Raw genomic sequence first — 24,670 nt, 5'->3', positions numbered from 1 at the left:
TGTACTGTAAAGTGAGAAATTTTTCGTGAAAGTTTTATATTTTTGCTAATTTTGTGATAAAGATAAAATTGTGAAAATATCCCTGCTCATTGATTTATTCTTTAAAGAAAATAAGAATCCAGGACAAGAAAAACACAACAAATTTTAACTTGCAATTTGCAAACTGGTTTTATACAATAAATCGTGAAATTTTAACTCCATGGAAATATACCACTTACCAGTTTTACCATTTACCACTCTGAAATTTTGTTGAAAAAATACCATTTACACTATTGAGCAAAACAATACATGTAGTCTCAAGGGAACTGTGGTAAAAATACAGGAGCTTAGATCAGTTCATGCTCCTCCTTCCCCACAATCAAATTATTTCTACCTTATATGTAATCTTATAACTCGGACTACGAGTACTCCTTCTCCATAATCAAATTATTTCTACCTTATATGTAATCTTATAACTGGGACTACTAGTACTCCTTCTCCACAATCAAATTATTTCTACCTTGATTAAATGTAATCTTATTACTCAGACTACTAGTAAAGTACATTTAAAAGTCTATTTGGTTCAGATCCTTAAATGCCTTGAAGTGATTGATAATAGGGAACACTAGAATAATATCTTTAGAATCTTGTCCTTTAAACTTTTGTATTGTACATGATAAATGTCTTATGTTTAATAGGAGATAAAGATAGCAAGGATACAAATGATTCCAAAAGTAAACAAAGCGGGAGAAACAGTGATGATCAAGGGTAAGGTTAAATAATAATGAATAAATCAAATGGTAACCAAAATATGGTATAAATAAACTGACATCTGAGGTAAATATCAATAAAACAGCAAATAAGCAAAATATACATCTACAGGTTATCACACCATGTCGTAAGCTCAAAACTGCTTTCAGTAGACAAGTTAAAAATATGTACCAACTTTTATTAGATGCAAGTTCAAAAATGTATTCTATGTTTATACTTATGTATACAATATGGTTCAGATAGCATAATTAAAAACTATTTTTGATTCTAATCTTCATGTCTTTTGGGTTCTTAGGTGTGCATTATCATGGCATAGTTGTGACTTAACTGGCATTTCAACAAAAGATCAATCATAGCCAAATTCATATATTTTGCATTTCAGTAAACTTTTGATAACTTGCATTCATTATGTTCACATTGACTTTTAAACTTACAGTTTTGTTATTCTGAAGTAGTAAAGAGATTTTATAGGTCTCTAAAATATAGCAATATTAACCAATGCCAAGGCTATAACTACTGAGACTGTAATTTTTGAACAATTGTATTTTTTTTACAGTCCTGTTATGACTATACATGTCTGTGATGAAGCTAAAAGCTGTAAGTAGAAAATCAACAAGCATAACTGTCATTATTACTACAAATAGAATAAAGGAAACAAAAAGTAGTAGGTTCAATAAGGCCCTAAATGGCCCCTATTTCTAGCTATAATTTTAAATTAGGATTTATTGACCAATATCACAATGAATCATAGCTAATACAATAACTAGGTAGGAAATATGACTTTTTGTTGAAAATTTACGTACGTGCGTTCTATTCATGACGTCACAATTAACATTCATTTTGATTTTTCATGAAAACGGGTAAATTTCACATATACAGCTGTATGTATTCAAGCAGACCCCTATATTACAAGAGGATAACTCTCTTGAAATCTCTTGATATCAAAAATCTGAAAATTAGAAATTTTTAAAGCAAAAGATTTTGTCAGTACATATGTATATGAAAAAGCAGTTGGAAAAATAATGAGAGAGCCATATAATGTTTCAATAAATGTTATGGCCAATACAGGAAGTTGCAAACCTCTGATATAATATGTCTCGGATTTAAGTAAATATATTATGCAAGCTTTTTCTTTCCTTTAGTGAAACAAGACTTCCATTGTCCTCGGGATCTGCTGGTCCAGGAGATGAAATATTTTGCAGAGTATTTATCAACAGATGCACAGCGCTGGGAAGAAGTAGATATTTCTGTTCACTGTGATGTACAAATTTTTGATTGGTTGATGAAATATGTTAAACGAGGATCAAAAGATGTACCAGAGAAACCTAGGCTTGGTAAATATAACTTCCACAACCTGAATTCTTCTACACAGCTGCCAGGTGCCTCTATGGACAAGTTGTCTAAGTAGTTCATCTACTGTTATCACTGGCATGTAAACACTGAGGACAATTAGGTTATGAGTTCGAACCCCTCACATGGCAGGTGCTTTTGACTACAATCTTAATTGACTAGGTTTGCCTATTTTCATGCAGAAGGTCAGTGGTTTTCCCCGTGCACTTTGACTTCCTCTACCAATAAAAACTGATTGTAACCATGTATAGCCAATAGTGCTAAAAGTGGCGTTTAACACCAACAATCAATCAATCAATCTACACTGCTGTCCACACTTTAAGGATGTTCGCTACTCTGTTTTAAAATAACAAGCTTTTTTAAAGACTGTTATAGATGGATAGTATATAAATAAAGGAACTAAAAAAGCAAAAAAAATGAAGGGTCTGTGTGCTTGTTTTCAAGATATAAGCCATTTAAAATTTGGCTGGAAATAATTTTCTCTAGATTTTTCATACATTTAACATTGGCACCCTTTTTCTTTTAAAAAATATGAAAAAATAACAAGGATTTTATAAGATTTTCAAATATGACTTTTTAAGGTAGATGGGGTGTCTAAATTATAATCCATAGAATTTTTTAATAATATGCCAAAATGTAGTTTATATCATGCTTTTTAAAAAATAATAATAAAAAGAATGGGTCACGGGGCTTATTTTTACGCTACAGGTTGTGCAAAATTGACAGATTTTGTATAGATTATGCATGGAAAACCCAATTTTCTGCCATAAAACGAAAACTACACCATAGAATTTTGAGATAAAATATGAGAAGATAGCTTTAATAGTATGCTTTCAGATAAGAAAAAGAAAAAATGGGGTCACGGGACCCGTTTTCTTGCTACATAATAAAATAGGTAAATTCCTAACACATTCTATTGTAAAAGTAACTTTTATCTGAATTATCTGCCCTTACATTTGAGTTGCCTCCCCTGATGTGGCAAAGTTGGAAAAAATAGAATCAAACAAAAGCATTCTGTTTTTTTGTAAAATACAACCATAAATATGATAAAATATGTCATTTTCTATATTGAAATGAAAATTCTTACACATGAATTACCCACTACTCTCAAAATTTGCACCTTTTATTAAAGATTTAGACCGATTGTTTTCTGGTATTTCAAAATCCAAGATGGAGGAAGACACCTTATCTACCTTAAACTATATGTAATAAAATTATGAAAAGAAAAGTAGGGGTTAGAGGGGAAAATTTTTAAATGGCACTACATGGATAAAACCAAAGGATTCCGAATATCTGGCAAAAATTCAAAAACAAGAGGAGCAAACATCCTTAAGAGATTTTTAGGGAAATTATATAATGTACCGGTAAAACAACAGTATGGGTATGACACAAATAACATTTGGATTTTAGTTTATATGACTGAAGCACAAAATTTAACTTGCAGTGAATTGAGTATAAATTATCTTGTGTAATTTTGAGTAATGTAGAGTGTAATATAATACCATTTTGTGAATTTTAATTTTGTATTTGCAGAAGCCAGCAATGTGATATCAATTTTGATTTCGTCTGATTTTCTCAAAATGGACTCACTTGTAAGTACATTTCTTAAATGGTTTAGAGAGTTGTAATTATACCCCACGCAACGAGTTGCGGAGGGTATAATGTTTTTGACCCGTCCGTCCGTCTGTCCGTCAGTCCGTCCGTCCGTCTCTCAGTCCGTCAGTCCTATTTCTTGTCATCGCAACACCTCTCAAACCACACAACAGAATTTCACAAAACCTTTTTAGATAATAAGGATATACTATGTAGTTGTGCATATCAACAGGAAATTACGATTCAATTTTTTTTCTAGGAGTTACGCCCCTTTGAACTTATTTACTTTAATGTACTACTGCAACAGTTTGTCATCGCAACTCCTCTCAAACCACACAACAGAATTTCATGAAACCTTTTCAGATAATAAGGACATACTACGTAGATTTGCATATCGACAGGAAATTATGATTCAATTTTTTTTCCAGGAGTTACGCCCCTTTGAACTTATTTGCCCAATATACTACTGCAACCTTTTGTCATCGCAACTCCTCTCAAACCACATAACAGAATTGCATGAAACCTTTTCAGATAATAAGGACATACTACGTAGATGTGCATATCGACAGGAAATTACGATTCAATTTTTTTTCCAGGAGTTACGCCCCTTTGAACTTATTTGCCCAATATACTACTGCAACCTTTTGTCATCGCAACTCCTCTCAAACCACACAACAGAATTGCATGAAACCTTTTCAGATAATAAGGACATACTACGTAGATGTGCATATCGACAGGAAATTACGATTAAATTTTTTTCCAGGAGTTACGCCCCTTTGAACTTATTTGCCCAATATACTACTGCAACCTTTTGTCATCGCAACTCCTCTCAAACCACACAACAGAATTGCATGAAACCTTTTCAGATAATAAGGACATACTACGTAGATGTGCATATTGACAGGAAATTAGGATTCAATTTTTTTCCAGGAGTTACGCCCCTTTGAACTTATTTGCCCAATATACTACTGCAACCTTTTGTCATCGCAACTCCTCTCAAACCACACAACAGAATTTCATGAAACTGGGTAGATAATAAGGACATACTATGTAGATGTGCATATTGACAGGAAATTATGATTCAATTTTTTTTTCTGATACAATTTTTTTTTCTTACACTTATTTTATTTCTCCAATGACAATGTGGGGACGTGGGGTATGTGAGCGCGCTCACTAAGGTTCTTTAATTTAAAAAAGGTATTGAAACATCTCGGAACTTCAACATACAGAAAATTGTCCTTAATTTCAGTAAATATTGATTTATAAAACTATCAACTTAATTAAAGCAAAGGCAAAATAGAAGAGTAGAGTTGGTATGAAAACAATGTAAGAGAGCTGACTCCCTCTTTAATTTTCAATATTATAATTTTTCTATTTCAAATTTATAACCATCATTAAACAAGGAATTATTTGAATCTGGAATAGTTTTTAATTCTGGAAAATTAATAACAAATGTATGATGAAAACTAACTAACTAAATAGGGTTAGCCATGCAACCTTTACTAATATTTCAGAATGAATTAACTAACCCCCTTTAGCCATGCATTCATGGCTAACCCTCCTGAATTTGGTTAGTTTATATCATACATTTCTTATCAATTTTCCAGAATTCAAAATTATTCCAGATTCAAATAATTCCCTGTTATTAGGTCATTGATAGATAGTTTTCTCATTTACAATAATACCACCTCTTCTTTTTTTGTACATGTATTCAACATATCAAGTATTGCGGTCATAAAAAAATCATTCAGTTTTAATGTAATACATATTTTCATTGGCTACATTTTACTCTCAGACATGTTGTAGTAAATGAGTGAGCAGCCATATTTATGTCCCGAAACAACAATAAACAAATATTTGTTTTGTTGACATTAAATTGAAGCACAGAATAAAATTCTGTACCTGTATAAAAATGTATCGGAGATGAGTCCTTACGTATTTAAATTTTACTGTTATTTTAAACTGTTATTTTAAACTGTTATTTTAACTTTTCAGGTACAAGAATGTATAGAGTATTGCCATGGTAACATGTCAGCTATAGTCTCAACACCATGTAATATGAATTGTATCAACGAAAAACTTGTTGGAAGGTGAGTAAAGGTCTTTGAAAAGTTCGGTTTTGAAGATAGATTGGCTTATTCTTCAGTACAATTAGGTTAAAACTTCTGTACTCTAACCAAAGGTTCTCACTATAACAGGTGTCCATTTTGAGAGGTTTATCTGTGTTATTAGACAGGAGTTCAGTTAAGTTACGGTGTTATTGTGTTTTTAAGAGTATCATACTAGATAATGGCTGTTATCAGGGATTGTACTGAGCTTTAACATCTTTATTGAAGCTTCAATTTTTATTAGAAATTTTGCTTATTTAGATCATTTCGTTCAAGCCCATTAGTCAATTACCCTTAAAGACTGAAATGTAAAAATGTACACATCACACAAGTGATAATGTAATGGTTAGGGGTAAGCTGTAGGTTTATGTTAATTACCCTCATTTTCTACTTTCACATTTGTCGTCGTCAGTTTTCAACCATAAGACTTCATTTTATTCCACAAAGTTCTGTAAACTAATAGAGTTGAAATTTAGCGTAGCACAACAAATATGTGTATTTTTACCTAAAAAAGATCAGTTAAAAATTAGTGGACTTCTGCAATTATTTATACACAAGTTACATATTGTACTACTAACAAACGGAGATTTATAATATTATAGGATAGCTGATCTGTTTACACACAATGAAGCTGATGATATAAAAGACAGAAAAGATAAATTCAAAAGGTAGGTATGGCTTCTGTGTTGACATGAGATATCATTGATATACCAGTAGTCATATATATTAACAGTTTACAAAACTTTTAATGGTTGTAGTACAAAGGATTTTCTACCCCAGGAATAGAAGTATTTGGCAAAACCTTTCAGAATTTTGGGTCCACAATGTTCTTCAACATCGCACCTTATTTTGGCCTTTTAACTTTTTGATTCACGAGTCTCTGACGAAATGCATGTCTGCCTGCAAAAGTATAAGCCTGATATCTTCAATGAGTTTTTTTGTAAGGTAAACAAGAGTATGCTCTGAAAGTGAGTAGAATGGAGAAAGTAAAATTGGTTTGACAAAGCTAAAAGAAGACATCATTTGGGTACACATAGAGATTGCCATATTTTTCATTATGAGTGCTTAATAGTTTAAATTGATTGAAAAGATTACCTGATTTAGAGACTTTTATTAGATATAGATTATAGAGGATAAATTGTTCTCTGCATATGTTGAGTTGTATCTCATCTAGGAAGTTGACAAAATAATGGACTGACACGACTATTGTACCCCTTTGAAAAATAACAAAAATGGGAAGAAAACTATAAACCCAAAAGACAATGATAAAATAGCAATGCCTGATAGCAGAAAAAATAAATATTCAAAAATAAGAACCAAATTTAAATTGGAAGTTGAATAAGGAGCTTTAAAAATCTTTAAACGATATCCAATTTGAAGTGTTTAACAGTTAGAAATCTTAAAGGAGATAAAGATACCTAATGAAAATTTTACATAAGGCTTTATTTTCTGAATCTATGTGTACTATCATTTTGCTTCTTTGCAGTAAATTATTTGCTAAGAAGTTGGAGAAACTGTTTGATGCTAATTCTACAAATCCTGATTCTCCAGAATGTGCTGCTACATTGATGAGGTTAGTTTTTTGATAGATGCAGAGTGAACCTAAGGAGGAAAGTTTTATAATAGATGAAGGGTAAACCTCATGAGACAGCAACTTAATAACAAGTTAACAAAGCATATGCAGCAGTTCATAAAACTGTCACTGGTGATTTGCATTTTTTTTTTACAACATATGATCTAGATAGGCAAAGGAAGGGGAAGGGGGTTGAACACACATAAAACTGGTTTAATCCTTCTACATTTTTTATTCCTCTACCAAGGCCGGCTATCCTGACTATGTTTGTTGTTGTTTGTCTTGTTAAGACGTCTTTTTTTCTGAATGAGTCAGATATTTGTTGTTGGTGTGGTCTGTTGTACCGTCAGATATTTGTTGTTGGTGTGGTCTGTTGTACCGTCAGATATTTGTTGTTGGTGTGGTCTGTTGTACCGTCAGATATTTGTTGTTGGTGTGGTCTGTTGTACCGTCAGATATTTTTAGTAGTTTTTGTTATCCTATTTATGTATCACAAGTGATGTTTGGGTCCTGAAATTGTTGGAATGACACTTCAAGAAAATATGCTTCTTAACTGTTTTATATTAGAGTTTTTATTAAGTTAAAGGACTGTTCCAAAATTTATTGGGTTAGGGGTGGGTTGTACTGAAATTAATTAGATATGGGTGTAAGTATTTTCCTCATAGTTTTGTAAGATTTGTAAGTAAAATGCAAATTTTAATTTTATGGATGGTCGGGGTCTTAAAAAAGTGTGTTCCATGGCCCCCTTGCATTTAATTCTGGAACAACCCTTAGTGTATTTGAATTTATAGTGTGCTGATTTTATAATCATATATATTTTCAGATGTTCTGTTTGTAAGAAAGTCATGGGTGGTAGTCTTGAGAAGAAATTAAAATGTACACCTAGCAGGTAAAATTGATCAACTTGGAGAGATTTATTTATCTACTGTAAGATTATAATATAGTTACTCCTGCCCACATTGCAATCTCTTAACAATGGTAACTGTAACCTAGAAGTTCAGTTTGAATCATGACCAAACTTTGAAGGAATTTTTATTTTATCAAATGAATTTAATATATATTTACCATAAATTTAATTGTTGTTTTTTTTTTAACCCAATTAAGAAGTGTAACAATATTTTAAATATATTTAGCAAAAATAAAAGTAGGAAGAGATCATACCACATACCACATCTTCACTATTGGAATTGATGTATTGTATTTGATCTTTTTTCATGTTTACAATTTTTATCAATATTTGTAAGAATATCATTATGAATAACTACCTGTCAGGTAAGTTCATCTAGAAGATACTTAAGGCAAGATAGAAACACTTCCTGCCTGAAATCAAAAATTTCTCAAGTTTTCTTAGGCTGGATTTTAATAGATATAATTCATATATTTTTGAGCCATCATCGATGAAACTAATTAATTAAAAAAAAACCATGAAAATTTACAGATTAACTGTAGATAGGAGAGGAACATTAACATTTTGTCACATACGAGATCCATCTTTTGATGTTAATGAGTACCTATTGGAACTGAAAGGACAACTGAAGACCTGGCGAGAGGTTTACTGGAGAGTATGGGGGACCATCAATTATCTTATTTGTACACGATGTAAGGAGGTGTTCCCCTGCAGTGACCTCGGACATTGTAAATACCACCCTGAACCAGCAAGATATGATAATGAAGGATCCCTATATTCCTGTATCGGGACTTATCCATGTTGTCATCAGAGGGTATTAAGGTTTGATCCAACACAACAAAACAAGGTAATGTCCATGGTTCAAGCAGATTATATCCACGTTATTTAAAATCTGTTGGATAGTTGTCTAATCAACAATCATACCACATCTCCTCATTTTTATAATAGTGTATTATAGATATACTTTGGCAAGAAGATATGTCAGACATTTTATATTTAAGACTTAGTTTTGTAATATACATTCTTTGTGTGTGAAAAATTATGCTGGAATTATAGCTATATGTTGAATTTAAATTGATGCACTGTATTTTATCTTTTTTCATGATTATAATTTTTATAATTTTCTACAATATTTCCATTTCTTGTTGTATTTTTTTATAGCTTTAAATAGACAAATCTGTAATGAATGATCAATTTTGACTAAATATTGGAAAATAATATACAAAATAATTTTGAGTGTTTAAAGAGTATAACATGATAATATTTCAGGGATGTCGAGTTCGTGATCACATTGTGACTGTGTCTGATCTGCCGACAGAGGGTGATAAGCCTCCACAAAATGGGGTCTATGATGACCTACTTTCTCACCGAGATGTTATCTGTGTACCATACCAAAGACTGTCAGATGCCAGGTACAATCTAGGTGTCTTCTGGTTTGTCAGCGGGAAATGTCTCAAAATATTTTTTGAAAAAGAATCCATTTTTTTCTGAAGTTTGAGAGTTTAAGTTTCTGAAAGTATATAAGGGATATAAGTATGTTATCAGAAATAATTGAAATTGTGATGCCCTGATTTTAGCATGGACATTATTGCACTTGAGTTTAATGGCTTATGCACATTTTCTTGCTTCTTTAACCTCTGAATTTTGAGACATTTCCGTAGTTGTTCCTATATTTATTCTTAGTTTTTTTATTGGGTGGGTCTCTTCACTTTTGAATATGAGTTTGCCTTTGGTGAGATATTTTGAAACATATTTTATATCAAACAATGCAATAATACAATTTTAAAATTGGTTTTTATGTGTTACAGATTTTTTAATAGAGTATTAAATAAGAATAAGAAAAGAGTTCAAAGGCAAATTCTTAGGGGAAGGTGGTATTTTACTAAAATGGTGCCCTGTAGAGTTATCTGCCTTTAATTAGCTCTTCACTACTAACTTATACACATCTGCCTTTTTAAATGTAATTGAACTGTTGTGTTTGTCTTTTTTTTTTTTGACATTAGGTCATCTTCCATTTTGAAACATTTTGTTTAATTTGTTTAATTTTAGAAATGCACCAGACGTTAGGCAAACAACAATCAATCAATCAATTTTGTAAATATGTATTAGAGCTATTTTCCTAATGCTTGTAGTTTAAAGGTTTGGTTGGCGTGCTTGCTTTGTTTGTAGAAGTGTTTTCCCAAGCATTTTAATTAAGATTGACATCTGCAATCAATAGATAGGCATGGCTTCAGCTTGTATACATTATATCCTGCATTATACTTGACATCCAATAACATTTAAGTATCATGTATACAAGCTGAAGACCCGCCTATCTAATGATTGCAGGGCCCTCGGTCATAATACTTTACTCAATACTCGGAGTACAAAATATGTGCTCGAAACATCAAATCCAGTATTTTGATTGGTTGATTTCTGAGTCAGAGTACAAAAATCAGGCTCTAAAGTTTTATGACCGCAACGCCAGATGTCAATCTTAATTTCAATGCTTGAGCAAACATTTTTACAAACAAAGCAAGCAGGCCAACCAAACCTTTAAACTACAAGCATTAGGAAAATAGCTCTTATTGATATAGCATGCAGCTGTCAAATGATTAATGAAAATTATCATAAATAATTAAATAGGTTTTTAGCATATTTAAGTATTTTGTTAAATACTTATGTTTCATTTAGAGCAGTTTGAGATTTTCTATGAGAATAGAGTGACAATTTCGTATTTTTTTTATATCGTTTTGAAATCTTTAGATTGAATTTTTTTAGGTATTACAGAAGGTCAGTTTAAAACAACATAGATTTTGTAAACATTAATGGAAATATTTATATATAATATACATATATTATGTTCTAACCAATCCCCTGACAACCAAAGTGCATGTATTTCAAAGTAGAAAATTAGAGCAGAATTTCGTAAACAAGGAATTGCGAAGATGTAAATCATATGTAGGTAGCATTGCACATTACTTCTTTTTACATCCAATGTAGCTTTAATGAGATGCAGTTGAAAAATTCAGTAAACAAATAGATTCAGGGTTTTGAGGCATGTTTCTTATAAGAAAATACATCAATAATTGTGATGTTGCTTTTATAGCCGATATGCGTGAGTATCTTAGGAACTCCTCTATATAGTAAAGAAAAAAAAAGAATCTTTATAAACTGAATTTATAAAGACTAAAAGTTCTTCCTTCAAGCAATAAGAAAAAAATTCTATTTGTAGATCATATACCCATTCATAAAAGTATTTTGTAATTTCTTTAAAGTCGTAGAATTATGACATATTTATAGCATTTTTTAGTAGTTTTTTTCCCTTCATTTTATGACTGCTTTAAAACTTGCTATTAATTTTTGCTGATATATATTTTTTGTAATGGTTTGCTGCTTTGGTATTTCAATAAATTTTTGTATTACTAATAACATATCTATAAAATTATGTTTGCAAAGGCGTGGGAATATCTGATATATTGGTATTACCTACAGTTTAGAAAAAGTGTTTAATTTTGGTCTAAGAAATTGAAATGATGCTATTTTGAAAACATTATTGGAAGACAGGTAAGAAATCAATTAAAGGCAGATAGTAAAATCATGGTCAACATTTTTTTTTTATTGTAAACTCATTGCAAATCAGAATAAATATTTGGTAAGCAAAAAACAGTAGTAGTCATTCATAATTAACGTAAAATTTCAGCTGAGAATTTATGATGAATGATTTTGAGATGAAGAACAGCAATAAAAGTGCGGCTCGTTTGCTTTTGGTTTTGTCAAGTGTATATATATGAAGTGATTTTGTGTCATGAATGAATAAACAACATACTTTCTTTTCAATTTTATGAATTAGATTTCACAGAAAATATGCTTGTTTTTGTTTAAGCTTAAGTGGGGTCTGATCAAATTGTATCAAGTTAAAAAGAGATACAGTAATGTCTGGGACAAGGATATATATATATATAGTCAAATGCGTTTTGTTAAAATATACTTTTTCACTTTTTTGGTCTTTTGGAAAATGTTGTTTGTGCTGTATTTAGACCCCTCTACCAAGAAATTTGTTTTGCATGCACACGTAAAAAAATTGCGGTTTTTATCCAACGCAATCATAGGTTTGAACGTTGTTTTCAATTTAGATTTGTTTATATTTTTTCGTTTGGGCTTGTATTATATTTGCCTACGGGTTTATATGATCCGTTCATCCTATTTCGACTCTTTCAAAATTCAAGAGTCTATCCTATATTGAGGTAAATTATATGGCCTTCCAAATACCGTTTCGATTTCTAACATCACTGAAGAGACATTAATTGTCGAAATCCGGATATGGTGTACAAATTTTTGCACCTTATGTTTGCGGTATACCATCTTTTCCGCAAATTTATTGTTTTCTGTTTGGTAATAAATCAATTATAAGATCCATTTTGTTACAACTGGTGATCCGTTTATTTGGCAATCGCCAATGGCAGTCAGCAGGGTTTAAGAACATCAGTTGTTCGACCTGCTAGTCAAATGCGTTTTGTTAAAATATACTTTTTCACTTTTTTGGTCTTTTGGAAAATGTTGTTTGTGCTGTATTTAGACCCCTCTACCAAGAAATTTGTTTTGCATGCACATGTATAAAAATTGCGGTTTTTATCCAACGCAATCATAGGTTTGAACGTTGTTTTCAATTTAGATTTGTTTATATATATATACTGACTGATATATAAATTAAATTTTATATTTTTAATAAACTATGCAAGCATGTTTACATTTGATTTTAAACTAATGATAAAAAGTTCAAACTTTTAGATATTGAAATCTAGTAATGTAATTTCATAATCATTTCCAAAACAATCACTGTTCATGGAATTGGCCGTTAGTGGGAGAGATGGTGAACCAATAGCATCTATTCAGAATATGTCTTTTTTTATTGCTGTAAAATTATGTTAACTTTTGATTTAAAAGGATTAATCATTTAATAAAAGTCTTTTTTTAACTAAAACATACTTTTCAAAATAAATATATCAGCCGAAGAAATGAGGAGAAAAAAATCAATTAAATTGGATTTGCTGTAAACTGTACATAACTTCTCAGCAGACAGAAGTAACATTGATTATGAATGAGTACTGCAATCTTTTTATTTACTGCAACATTTATCATTATAATGTGTACTCTCTTCATGGGAATATTTTACAACTGTAAAATGAAGTCTTGTAGTGTAGAAATAAAAGCATGATATCCCATCTTTTCTGTTTCCCTGCATTTAGATTTTTTAAGCTTTTTCTGTAAGAATGTATCCTCTTTTTGAATATGTCATCAATATCACCTTACTTAAGTAAGTGTTAGGGACAACAGAAGTATTACCAATGTTCTTCATCCAGTTTTAAGGATAAAATTAACAACAACATTTAATAGGTATGACAATGCATTAAGATGAGTCCTACATCCCCTTAAAAGTATGCAAATGATATAGGATAGTATCAAAACAGTTTATACAATGCTTTTGATAATAGTTTACATCTTTCAGAGTTTAATGGCAAAATTGACTTTCAAAAGGCAAACTTATTAAAAAAAAACATGTACATTGATAAGTGTCATCTTTCATGTTACTGTTTATAAAAAATGTAATGTAATTTCCTGATAAAAATTCCTACATTGGACAGTTTGGCATATTTTACTTGAATTGAAAAAAAAAAATTTCTATTCAGTATAATTGTTGTTTAAATTTCTGTTGAGTACATTTGTTGTTTAAATTTCTTTTCAGTACATTTGTTTTTTTAAATTTCATTTGAGTACATTTGTTGTTTATATTTCTATTGAGTACATCTGTTGTTTAAATTTCTGTTGAGTACATTTGTTGCTTAAATTTCTGTTGAGTACATTTGTTGTTTAAATTTCTGTTGAGTACACTTGTTGTTTAAATTTCTGTTGAATATATTTGTTGTTTTAATTTCTGTTGAGTACATTTGTTGTTTAGATTTCTGTTGAGTACATTTGTTGTTTTAATTATTGTTGATTACATTTGTTGTTCGAATTTCTGTTGAGTACATACATTTACAATGATAAATGCTGTAGTAAATAAAACCAGCCTGACACTACAGTCTTTGTGTGGATATAGATATGTTATCTGTGTGTGGACATTATAAAATCAATCCACGTTGAAATGTCTTCATGTGGATTAATCCTTATGGATATGTTGCCTTTATGTCAACATAATCTAATCCCTATGGGATTACTGTCTCTATATGTAGCATGGTATTGTCTCTGTGGACATGAAAGAACAGTTATCAATGAGGATATGTGGACTACAACTTGAACTTTGGTGGATAGTTGTCTCATTGGCAATCATACCTCATCTCCTTATTTGTATATGGTTATGGTAATACAATTAGGAGCATATTGCATAATACTAAACCAAAATGGCATTTAATACCAAATCACAACTCATTTTTTTCAGATCCATCTTTTTGTAATTTCATTATTAAGTTATATTGTTTTGTAAAAATAAGAAATAAGCGTGTATGTATTGATTCAGACATCCAAAACTTTTAATAAATACGGAAATTCAGTAAATGAGAAGAGATTAGAAATAAGGGCATTGGTGCTCTTACAATCCACCATTGCTTACCGTAGCCTAATATTTTCAGTTTATAGTTTTGGGACAGATAACTATTTTAAGAGAGAAATAGACAGACTGATAGACTGACAAACCTATATCAAACATCACAGAAAATGCAGGAGAAAAAAATGATGAATCAAATGGAAGCAGATATTAAAGTAGTTGTGAATATATCTTTACTGTTTTGTTATAAGTTGACAGTTACAACCAAACACCAGCAAATCCTTACAACACTAAAAAGATGTTTTATGATTATTTGTATTACAAACACACACAGAAGGATGAAATACAGGGGATATTTTTAAGGAAAACTTCACCAAGAAGTAAAATTATATAATTTCTGAATATTTTTGTTTAGTTATACAGCATTAATGTGATTTAGTCTTTCAAAGATAGATGTTGAATTATGCTTATATCTATCTATATATATATCTATATATAATGTTAATGCTACCTAGAATTTCAACAATAATACCAGATAAAAAATACAAAAGTCATACATATGAAAACGATTCTATATTTTACAGCTTTGGGTAAGTGTACACAGCCTTTATTAAAGCTTACATGTAAAAACAGTAGCATTTATATAGCAAAATTTTATATTTGTTCAGTTCAATCTGAATTTCTACTAGTGACAAAGAATTACAGCAGCTTATGACACAGCAGAACTGCTTTTTATGTGTACAAAAAATCAGCTATTTCTATAGGTTATTGTGAATATGTGCAAAGTGTATTTTTTTCCTTTTCTCATCTTAATAAAACAGGATGTATGGCTATCGGTAGGTGCTCACACCAAGTCCTTCAAACACACTTCCCTCTTGTTGTTTCTAATAGACCAAGATTACTATAGAAATATGTTCAATAATTACAGAGCAATATCATATTTTAGCTTGTCTCTTCATAGGAACCAGCTGAATATAAAATGCTGGACTTTAGACTTTAGAGGTTTGCCCTGGGCTTCCATTCTGCTTTTCACAAAAGGTTGTAGGGCTTATGACCAGTTGTAAATCTTTTAAAACTTTACAAATTACTTAGGTCGTTAATTCTACAAATTGTAATTAAATGCAAGTCTGGTATATCTATCATTGGTAACACAGTTAATAAAGTTTTGACCTTTTATCATTCTATTTACTCGTAATTTTTTTTCACACATTGCTGTTCTATGGACATTTATATTTGTATTCCTTGCACAGCATTATTTATGCACATGCCTTTTGCATTATCTTTTTATTATTTGACCAAATTGATTTTTTAGAAGTTTTCTTTTTCATTTCTTTACCCCTGGTTATAGGTTTTTCCTCTAAAAAGTAATAACTTTTGCGACAGGACCTTCATTTTTACACTCTGAACATTACATCATAATTAAGATTTCCTTTCATATCTGTATCTCAGAAATTATACATGATAGCGACATAAGTACATATGTATCTGATAGGCTTCATTTGAATTTGACCTTAGTTACCAGTTCATTGACCTTTAGAATAATTCAAGTATTGCAGCAGATGAGACATTTTAGTGTGTTATTTTTACTATTTAGTTTACTTGAGTTAATTATTTTCATGATAAAGATTTTTTTTGTTGACTTTACAATTTTCAAAGCACATATGCTTATTTGCTAAAATATATACTCACATTCTGAAATTGCAGTTATTAGCTAAATTCTGTTTTTTAGATTATTGTCTAGAACATTTAAGTTGGTCTTTTTCTTTATTCAAACCATTGTTTCGTGCTATGGAAATAGAGTTGATTTCTCATCTTATTATTTCACTAGGTGAATATTTTCAATAACTAATAAAAATTTTAATAATCTGGGTTATTTCCAGTACAGTTCCTGTTTTATTTTCCTCTGGAAACCTCTTCAGCCTCACATTTCATAACATAAAAAAAAAACCATTGAAGACAATGAAATACATCAAATGTTTAGTTAGCTGTATTATATAACAACTTGTATTATATAACAACATTAATTATGTGTTATTAATTGATGTATTCTAACAGTGAAATGGAGTTTAAATTATTTGATAATGAAGAGTTTGTATGCTACTCGCACAAAGACGGAACAGCTATTCACCCTGCACTACTGGCTGCTGTTGATGATGACAAAAAACCTGAGGTAATAAGAATATATCTACATTAAAAGGTTTGGTTCAAAGGGCATTAGCTTCCATTTAAACAAAAAAATGAAATACAATTGTTTTTGTTTCAAACAGTTATAAAAGCGGAATAATGATATACTATTTCACTATTAGCCATCAGTTTGGTTCAATTTGGTCAAAATAAGATCGAAAACATCCCAAATGTATTATTAACTTGCAAGTGAATAATTCAACCTCAGATGAATCCGTATTCATGTAATCCTAACTTGACCTAAAGCTGAAGATGGGTAACGCATGCCCTAAGCGTGTTCAGTTATTAAAAAGAAAAGAATGTCAACATTGAAAAGCAAAACAAGGGATCCATAATAAACAAAACATTTCTTTGGCCAATTCAGACCACAAGAAATCATTAATAATCCAAGTAAAACCATGATTTTTTATCTTTGACATGAATTCAAACAGACCTGGAAAAATTGTAATTACACATCTTCATGTGCTTCTCAGTCTATTTATATTTATGTTTATATGGGGTCGAATGACTGTTGGCAGTCTTTAGAGGTAATCTCGATGGTTAATTAGATGGCGCCTAGCCTAAAAACACATGAAATGCTAATACATTATATCGAGTCTGTGCATTCTTGATTGTTTCTTTTGAACTTTTTGTAATTTGGATTTAGGTTTTGGTATGTTATGAATCAAATATGAGAATTTTTAAAAGTCAAGTGGGTGATCCTAAATTTGACAGCTTATGCCCCTTTAAGTATGTATATCCCAAAGATTAGGATGGCCACCACAAAATATATTGAAACAAGCAGTTTAATATCTGTTTACACAACAAGGAGTCAAAAAAAAAAAAAAGATATGCAAAAGCAGTGAAAGCGCTAGTAAATGTGATGAATTGAAACTTATTATCTTTTATTAATTTTATCATATGTTACCAACATACAGTTTCTACTGAACTTTTCTTCATATACAGTCGAACCTCGTTGTGTCGAACTCGCTTGTGTAATTTCTCGGTCCCGGTAAAATTCCTGTTTGATCAATGCATAATTACCTCTGATGAGTCGAACTCGGTTGATTCGAATACTCGGTTAAGTCGATGTAAATTTTATAGTCCCGTCGAAGTAAAAGTAATGTAAATTGACCACGATGTCTCGAAGTTCGAAAGTAAGAATTTTCGAAAATGCAGACCTAATGATAAAAATTCAAATTGGATGTATTTCTTATGTCACTTAATCATTTTCAAAAGAGCTTAAAGCTGAGTAAACATACGTCAGCTTGTTTGTATAACAGTTAAAATGACATGTTTATGGTGACCGCTAATTACGCCTTTTTTTATCGTTCAAGCGGGAATGTTAGTGTGTTGAACATTTTTCACCTAAAATAAAACCAAAACGAATTTAAATGACCCAAGCCCAGATTTAAGAATTTAAACTCACTTATTACAATAAATAAAAGGATTATGACAATTATAATAAATTCATGATTTAATGTAAAGCAGACGACCTCATCAGAGACCGTTCAGAACTTATTTCGTGCCGCGAGTGATTTCATAATTTAAAGTGACTGACCTTTGTAAATATTTGTGTAGACTATTGATTTTATTTGTGCATGATTTGTACCTATCTGTACTTGTGTGTTTAATTATTACGAAGGACCAAACATGGAGATTGAATACACAATCAAAAAGTGTTATATCGAAAAAAAGGCACACCGTTCATTGTATCTAGTTTGCACAAATCTCATACCGTATTTCATGCATTCCAAATGTATGACGACACACTTGACCTCGGATGAGTCGAACCTCGGATGAGTAGAATACTTTGGTACGGTCCCTTCGACTTCGACACAACGAGGTTCGACTGTATATATTTATATTTTTAGTGATAATTTTACTGATAACATTCTTCTTAAGACCCATTATATGCTTTATCCTTTCCATCATAGAATATATTCAAATAGATTTGGTACAAATTCATTCAGTGCAATAAAAGAACATCATCATAATTGCTAGTTTATTTTATATATAAGGGTAGATAACTCCTTTTCCACTAAAAACATGTTGAGAATATAAGCATATTTGTATTCTGACAGGCTGGAAAACCTCAACCAAGATTACAGGCTCTTACTATGGAGAGAGAATTATCATTTGAATATGATGATGTTGGTCTAGGAGAGAGTGATGATGAAGTAGGAGACGATGAACAACCAAGGGGGACAGGTAAGTAATGGTTAGGGACCAGGGCCTTACTATGGTGAGAACATCGAAAAACAATCAAGGGGAATTGGTAAGAATAAGTAATGGATTAGTTTCCAGGTCCTTACTTTGGTGAGAAATGGATAAACAACAAGAGGGACAGAATATATAATTGACCAGGATCTAGGTCCTTACTATAAAGGAGAAGAAAGAAACAACTGGTGGGGGGATTAGGAAAAGTAATGAACCTGGATCAAGGCCCTTACTCATGATAGAATTTGATGCACATCCACGGGGGACAATTATGAAAATTAAAGAGCTAGAGCCTAGACCCTTCCCATAGTGAGAAAATTGATGAAACCCAAGGTAAAATGGGAGATGGGATATGCTTGGATTTACAGTGGAGTAATGATTAACCAAGGGGCAGAGTGTATGAATATGTGCAGGAATTTTCTATGGAAAAGAAGATTGATAACCAAGGGGCAGAGTGCATGAATATGTGCAGGATTTTTCTAAGGAAAAGAAGATTTATAACCAAGGGGATGAGTGCATGAAGATGTGCAGGATTTTTCGAAGGAAAATAAGATTTATAACCAAGGGGTACCGGTACAGATAAGGATATCTCAAGGTATAGAGATAAGGATATATGGGGCTTAAAGAGGCTTGAATACACATCCATTATAATGAACAGATTGACAATCTAAAAATACAGATAAAGACAAACATGATATTCTTGAAGAATAATAATATGGAATATTGTTCATCCACCTTCCTGTGAAACTGTAGTGAAACTTAGACATAACTTATATTATCGTCATTTACCTCACAAATCGTTATTCAATAACTCCTTGAAAATGGCTTGACAGAATTAATCCAAACTTCCACAGATTCTTTAACAGTAGATGATGTTGTGCCCCTGCTATTCTTATTTTAGATTTTTTGGGGTTTTTTTTGCATGAATATTCACCTCTTACAAAAGTGTGTTTAAATTTGGTTAGAAGTTCAGTACTTTTACTGCTGGGCTGCAATTGCATATATCTCTACTTAGATGTTTAATTTGAATAAAGATAACTTTGGACTAATGTATAATTGTAGTGTTTTGTTTTTCAGCCCGTAGATCTAGAGGCATTAAGAAGTCTATGGTTACAATAGATCCACAGGCAATTTTAATGGATGCCCCAGAATTTGAGTATGTTCATAAAAGTATTTAATAGAAAATGAGATTCAGCAACATTATATTTTCAGTAAAAAGTCACTGTTTGTCTTCTGATAAGTATAACAAGAATATAAACACTTTAAATTATTTCTTCTAGAAGGGTAATAGATTGAACTCTAAAACAAAATGCAGATTTTGAAAAAGATGATAATAATCTTTATAACAGAATACCTCAGCTGCTCCATTTTTACATTTCAGACAAACAAAGAAATCCACCTGGGATACAGGCAGATCAATGAGATATAATCAAGATGCACAGAGACAGGAAGGTATTGTCAAGAAAAAAATAAAAAATTAAATCAAAAAATAAAAACACCCAACTAAACAAAAAACAAAACCATATACAAGTAAAGACACAATAAATTTTGCATTGATATCAGAAGATTATATTTGCATACTGTAAATTCAGAAATTACTGCGATCTTTGAAGAATGGACAAAAATGCGAGATTAATTATTGCAATTTCAAGAAAATCTGCATACAGATATATGTATAAGATATCAGAATGCGAGTTCTTATTATTGCAATACTCACCTTATTCACATTAATAAAAACCTCACAATAATTTCTGAATTTACAGTATTCATTTCACAATGAATGGACACAATTTTGAATTAGGATTTAAATTTTTTTTTAAATTTTAGGACCAAATTGCATGACTTATCATACATTATCTTATTACATCTTGCACAGTGTTGTTGAAATGGAAGTCATCTAACATAATGTAAACTGTAAAAAAATACTCTGTTTTTGTTATTTCAGATCAAAGAAGGATGAAAGAGATCAGGGTTTATTTGACAAAGTTAAGATTGAATCCAGAGAAAATTGATAAGCCTAAAAAGGAGGTTTGTAAATCCATGAGAAAATTAGATTTACTAGAAAAAAATTGGAAATTTGGTTTTCTAATTTGTTTTATTTCTATCTTGGTACTCCAGTTTTATCCACCAATTAAAACTGTTTGCCATGATATAGCCAAAAGTGCTGAAAGTGGTGTTAAATACCAACAATCAATCAATCTTTTTTGTAGTGATGATCAAGAGGAGATCAAAATTATACCCCACTCAGAAAGGAAGGGGTATACTGGTTTACATCTGTCTGTCATTCTGCTGGTTCTTCGTCCATACCTGCCAATAAAATTTTGCTTACACTTTGCTTAGGAGCTACAAATCACAGCTTCCTGAAATTTGACAATATTATATATACATTGTATTTCACAATAAACATATCAATTAATTCTGGAAATAAAGTGTATTAGCAACTGAATTGATATAATAGTATATAAGTTGATAAAGGGTAATCTTTAAAGGTGTATTAGCTGTCAAGTTTATGTTCACTGATTTGATTCAAATTCTCATATTTGATTTATATCATACTTAAATGTTTATTCAAATTACAAAAAATCCAAAAGAAACATATAATAATGCTTTTAATTGCATGGATTCGTTATAATGTATCAGTATTTAGTACATATTTTAGAATAGATGCCAGCTTATTATCTATTGTGATGATCTCCCAAGACTGCCAACAGTCATTTACCCAGAAAAAAAACATAATGTAAATGCTATCGTATATGATGATTTTTCATGTTAGATATCATGATACATAAAAAAAAAAAAAAATGTATATCATCATTTTACCTGTTAAAGAATGATTTTTTTGTGGGCCAGAGTCACTGAGATGCATATTGAATGATGTTATTATGTTGTAGTTTTTGGGAGGACAATTTTGTAAAATTGAATCACAGTGGAGAGCCAATAACTTACAGAATGGGAACAAACCAGGCATTGGAACATTTAGGTATGTTTTATAGGTATTATAACATCATGAGTGCTATCATGTGATTGTCATGTGATTGTATGCCAATGTTTTTTTAGAGGGTAATGAACAATACTGTAAATTCAGAAATTATTGCATGCATTTATTATTGCAATTTTTTAAAAATGGACAAAATTGCAAGATTAATTGTTGTGATTTCAAGACATCTGCATACAGATATATGTATCAGATATCTGAATGTGAGTTCTTTTTATTCCGATACTCACCCAGACGCATTATTCTCAATAATTTCTGAATTTACAGTTCATATTATGTTTTGCTGTTAAGACATGGTCTTTTAAAAAATAAGCACTTTCTTTCAAAGGTATGTATCATATATATCATAGTTACATTGCAATATCATGCTTTTCTGTTTTATACTACCATGCATGAATACAAATGTTAAGGTTTATACACAAACATTACACATTTACTTTGACTTATTATTTTATTAAATGTTTCATATTAGAGTGTTGTGGTGGCTATTCATAAATATATTTTTAAGTGTTATCAAAGATGGTAAATGTCCAAAAAAAAAAAACTGTTTCATATGAATTTTTCTAAAATGAATTTTTCATGAATATGCAACAATTTATTGAAGAAATAGATTACAAACGAATTGCTTTGTATGTTTTCAGTCAAACTTTTGCATGTGTTCATAAATTATCTTGTTATTTGGCAGTTCAGTCTACACTAGAGAAATAGCTATTTTAACATATGTTAGGTATTGAAACAAGTATTGCTCAGAACTTACTTATGGTGAAAATACCTGAGATTTGACCATATGAGCAATATCGTTCTTAACTCATGATTTTTTTTTATGAAACAGCCTTTCTTAAATTTGAAATAGAATTGACCAGTAGACATGCCAATAGAAAATGGTTTCTTAAACTTTTTTTTCTGATGTTCATTTGTTTGGAGTAATATTTAAAAAAAAATTCTATGTTGTTTGTCAAAAGATGTCTTTTTCATGTTGAATGATATATCATCTACTAACAGTGTTTAAAGTTTTGTAATCATATGTCAAGGTGGATTGAGGTGGGGAAAGTTTTAGAATTTTCCCGTTTTCATCCGTTATAGTTGTAATAAAAAGTGGCATTTTTTAGTGCAAGGTCTTCATAGCCAGTCAAGGTCATTAAACACTTCTGTAGTAGTATCAGGGAAAAGGTCTACTGCTATGGTTGTGATGTTCTTTGTTACTGGTAACCATATGAAAAATTTGAAACAAAGAATGAAAAAATGGATGTCTTTATTATTTTAAAATTCACTGAAAAGGGGATAAAGATACAGTCATAAGTCAATAAATAGTCATTTGATATTTTTATGCAGATAGCTATTTATAAACACCATCCATCTATTCCTTTTTGAATTTTTGAAAATTAAGCTTCGATGCAAGAAAATGAATTAACACTTCCATGAGTTTTGGTAAAGATTAAAGAAATCAGATATTTTTATATGTATTTTTGTTGTTGTTGTTGAAACTTGAATACTACAGTAAACATTGAATAAACAGTTATTGTTTTAATATGCATTTATGTAATTTTTTTTCTTCTGTAGTTACAGCTTGTAAACAATATACTCTTAAATGAATGCAGAATTGTTTAAATGTAGAGAATGAATTATTTACGTTTGCTTTATCCGGAGAAAAGTATTTAGATAAATTGGTAGCTCTATAGTTCATACGTTGTTAACTTGTTATGAAAATATAATATTTATGTGTTTTAAAAATACCTATCAGAATATTATTCGGTATGATTGCTTCACTTAGCGGTAGACATATTTTTGGTGGTGTGCGACATGAAAAATCACACATGTATTATGTTCATGCATTGTTACAAAAATATAACATTTAATGTGTTTTTAAAATACCTATCAGAATATTATTAGCTATAATTGCTTCACTTAGGGGTAGACCTATTGTTGGTGGTGTGCGACGGGAAAAATCACACATGTATTGATGTCGTCAAGGTTTGATGTTTTATTTTTAGCATGCACATATCACCTGCATGTAGCTTTTATCCTTTGTGGTGAATGTTTACAATGCCAACCCCAAACAATAAACGGGAAATGTAGATAAATTTTGTTTGGTGTCAGTAAATAACTAATAGTAAATTACACTTATGTTATATTATCTAATGTGGATTGAGAAAAATGTTCTTTCATGATTTTGAAATACAAGTTTGCTTACAAGCCTAGTGAACATTTGTGCTATGTTGAACATTCAAATTCCTGACTCACCTTTACCCACGAAATCCAGGAAAAATTTGTATCCCACAAATAGTAATGAATCTACAGTATCTAGAATAATAAGCATCCTCCCAGTCCATTAAACAAAAATTATAAATATATGCATACATTTACTTAGTCATCTAAGTATTAAATTTTATGTTTTTTTGATAGTTTAATTACAAAGTTTCAAAAAGTCCTCATTACCAATCCAGCATTAAATTGATTTTTTGGCTTTTTTAAAACAGTTAGAAAGTTT

At 30.6% G+C, this 24,670-nt stretch overlaps 1 protein-coding gene across 3 annotated transcripts in view; it reads left to right on the top strand.

Annotated features, from left to right (window-relative positions):
• Positions 1-24,670, top strand: part of LOC127712367 (SANT and BTB domain regulator of class switch recombination-like) — a 30,883-nt gene that overhangs the window by 2,512 nt on the left and 3,701 nt on the right. For 2 of the 3 annotated variants that reach the window (XM_052218755.1, XM_052218756.1), the window contains exons 4-20: positions 678-747; positions 1,307-1,347; positions 1,893-2,084; positions 3,634-3,692; positions 5,689-5,783; positions 6,404-6,469; positions 7,288-7,374; positions 8,198-8,263; positions 8,813-9,128; positions 9,551-9,693; positions 16,860-16,974; positions 19,052-19,178; positions 20,265-20,343; positions 20,569-20,639; positions 21,133-21,215; positions 22,079-22,167; positions 24,092-24,153. In XM_052218755.1, coding sequence (XP_052074715.1) covers positions 678-747; positions 1,307-1,347; positions 1,893-2,084; positions 3,634-3,692; positions 5,689-5,783; positions 6,404-6,469; positions 7,288-7,374; positions 8,198-8,263; positions 8,813-9,128; positions 9,551-9,693; positions 16,860-16,974; positions 19,052-19,178; positions 20,265-20,343; positions 20,569-20,639; positions 21,133-21,215; positions 22,079-22,167; positions 24,092-24,143 — 1,751 coding nt within the window. In that variant the 3' untranslated portion in view covers positions 24,144-24,153. The remainder of the gene's footprint in view (positions 1-677; positions 748-1,306; positions 1,348-1,892; positions 2,085-3,633; positions 3,693-5,688; positions 5,784-6,403; positions 6,470-7,287; positions 7,375-8,197; positions 8,264-8,812; positions 9,129-9,550; positions 9,694-16,859; positions 16,975-19,051; positions 19,179-20,264; positions 20,344-20,568; positions 20,640-21,132; positions 21,216-22,078; positions 22,168-24,091; positions 24,154-24,670) is intronic. The other variant, XM_052218757.1, reaches the window with a different exon arrangement.

Source organism: Mytilus californianus, unplaced genomic scaffold (assembly GCF_021869535.1).
Source record: "Mytilus californianus isolate M0D057914Y unplaced genomic scaffold, xbMytCali1.0.p SCAF_8, whole genome shotgun sequence".
NCBI lineage: Eukaryota > Metazoa > Mollusca > Bivalvia > Mytilida > Mytilidae > Mytilus > Mytilus californianus.
This window is presented reverse-complemented; position numbering and strand designations above follow the sequence as displayed.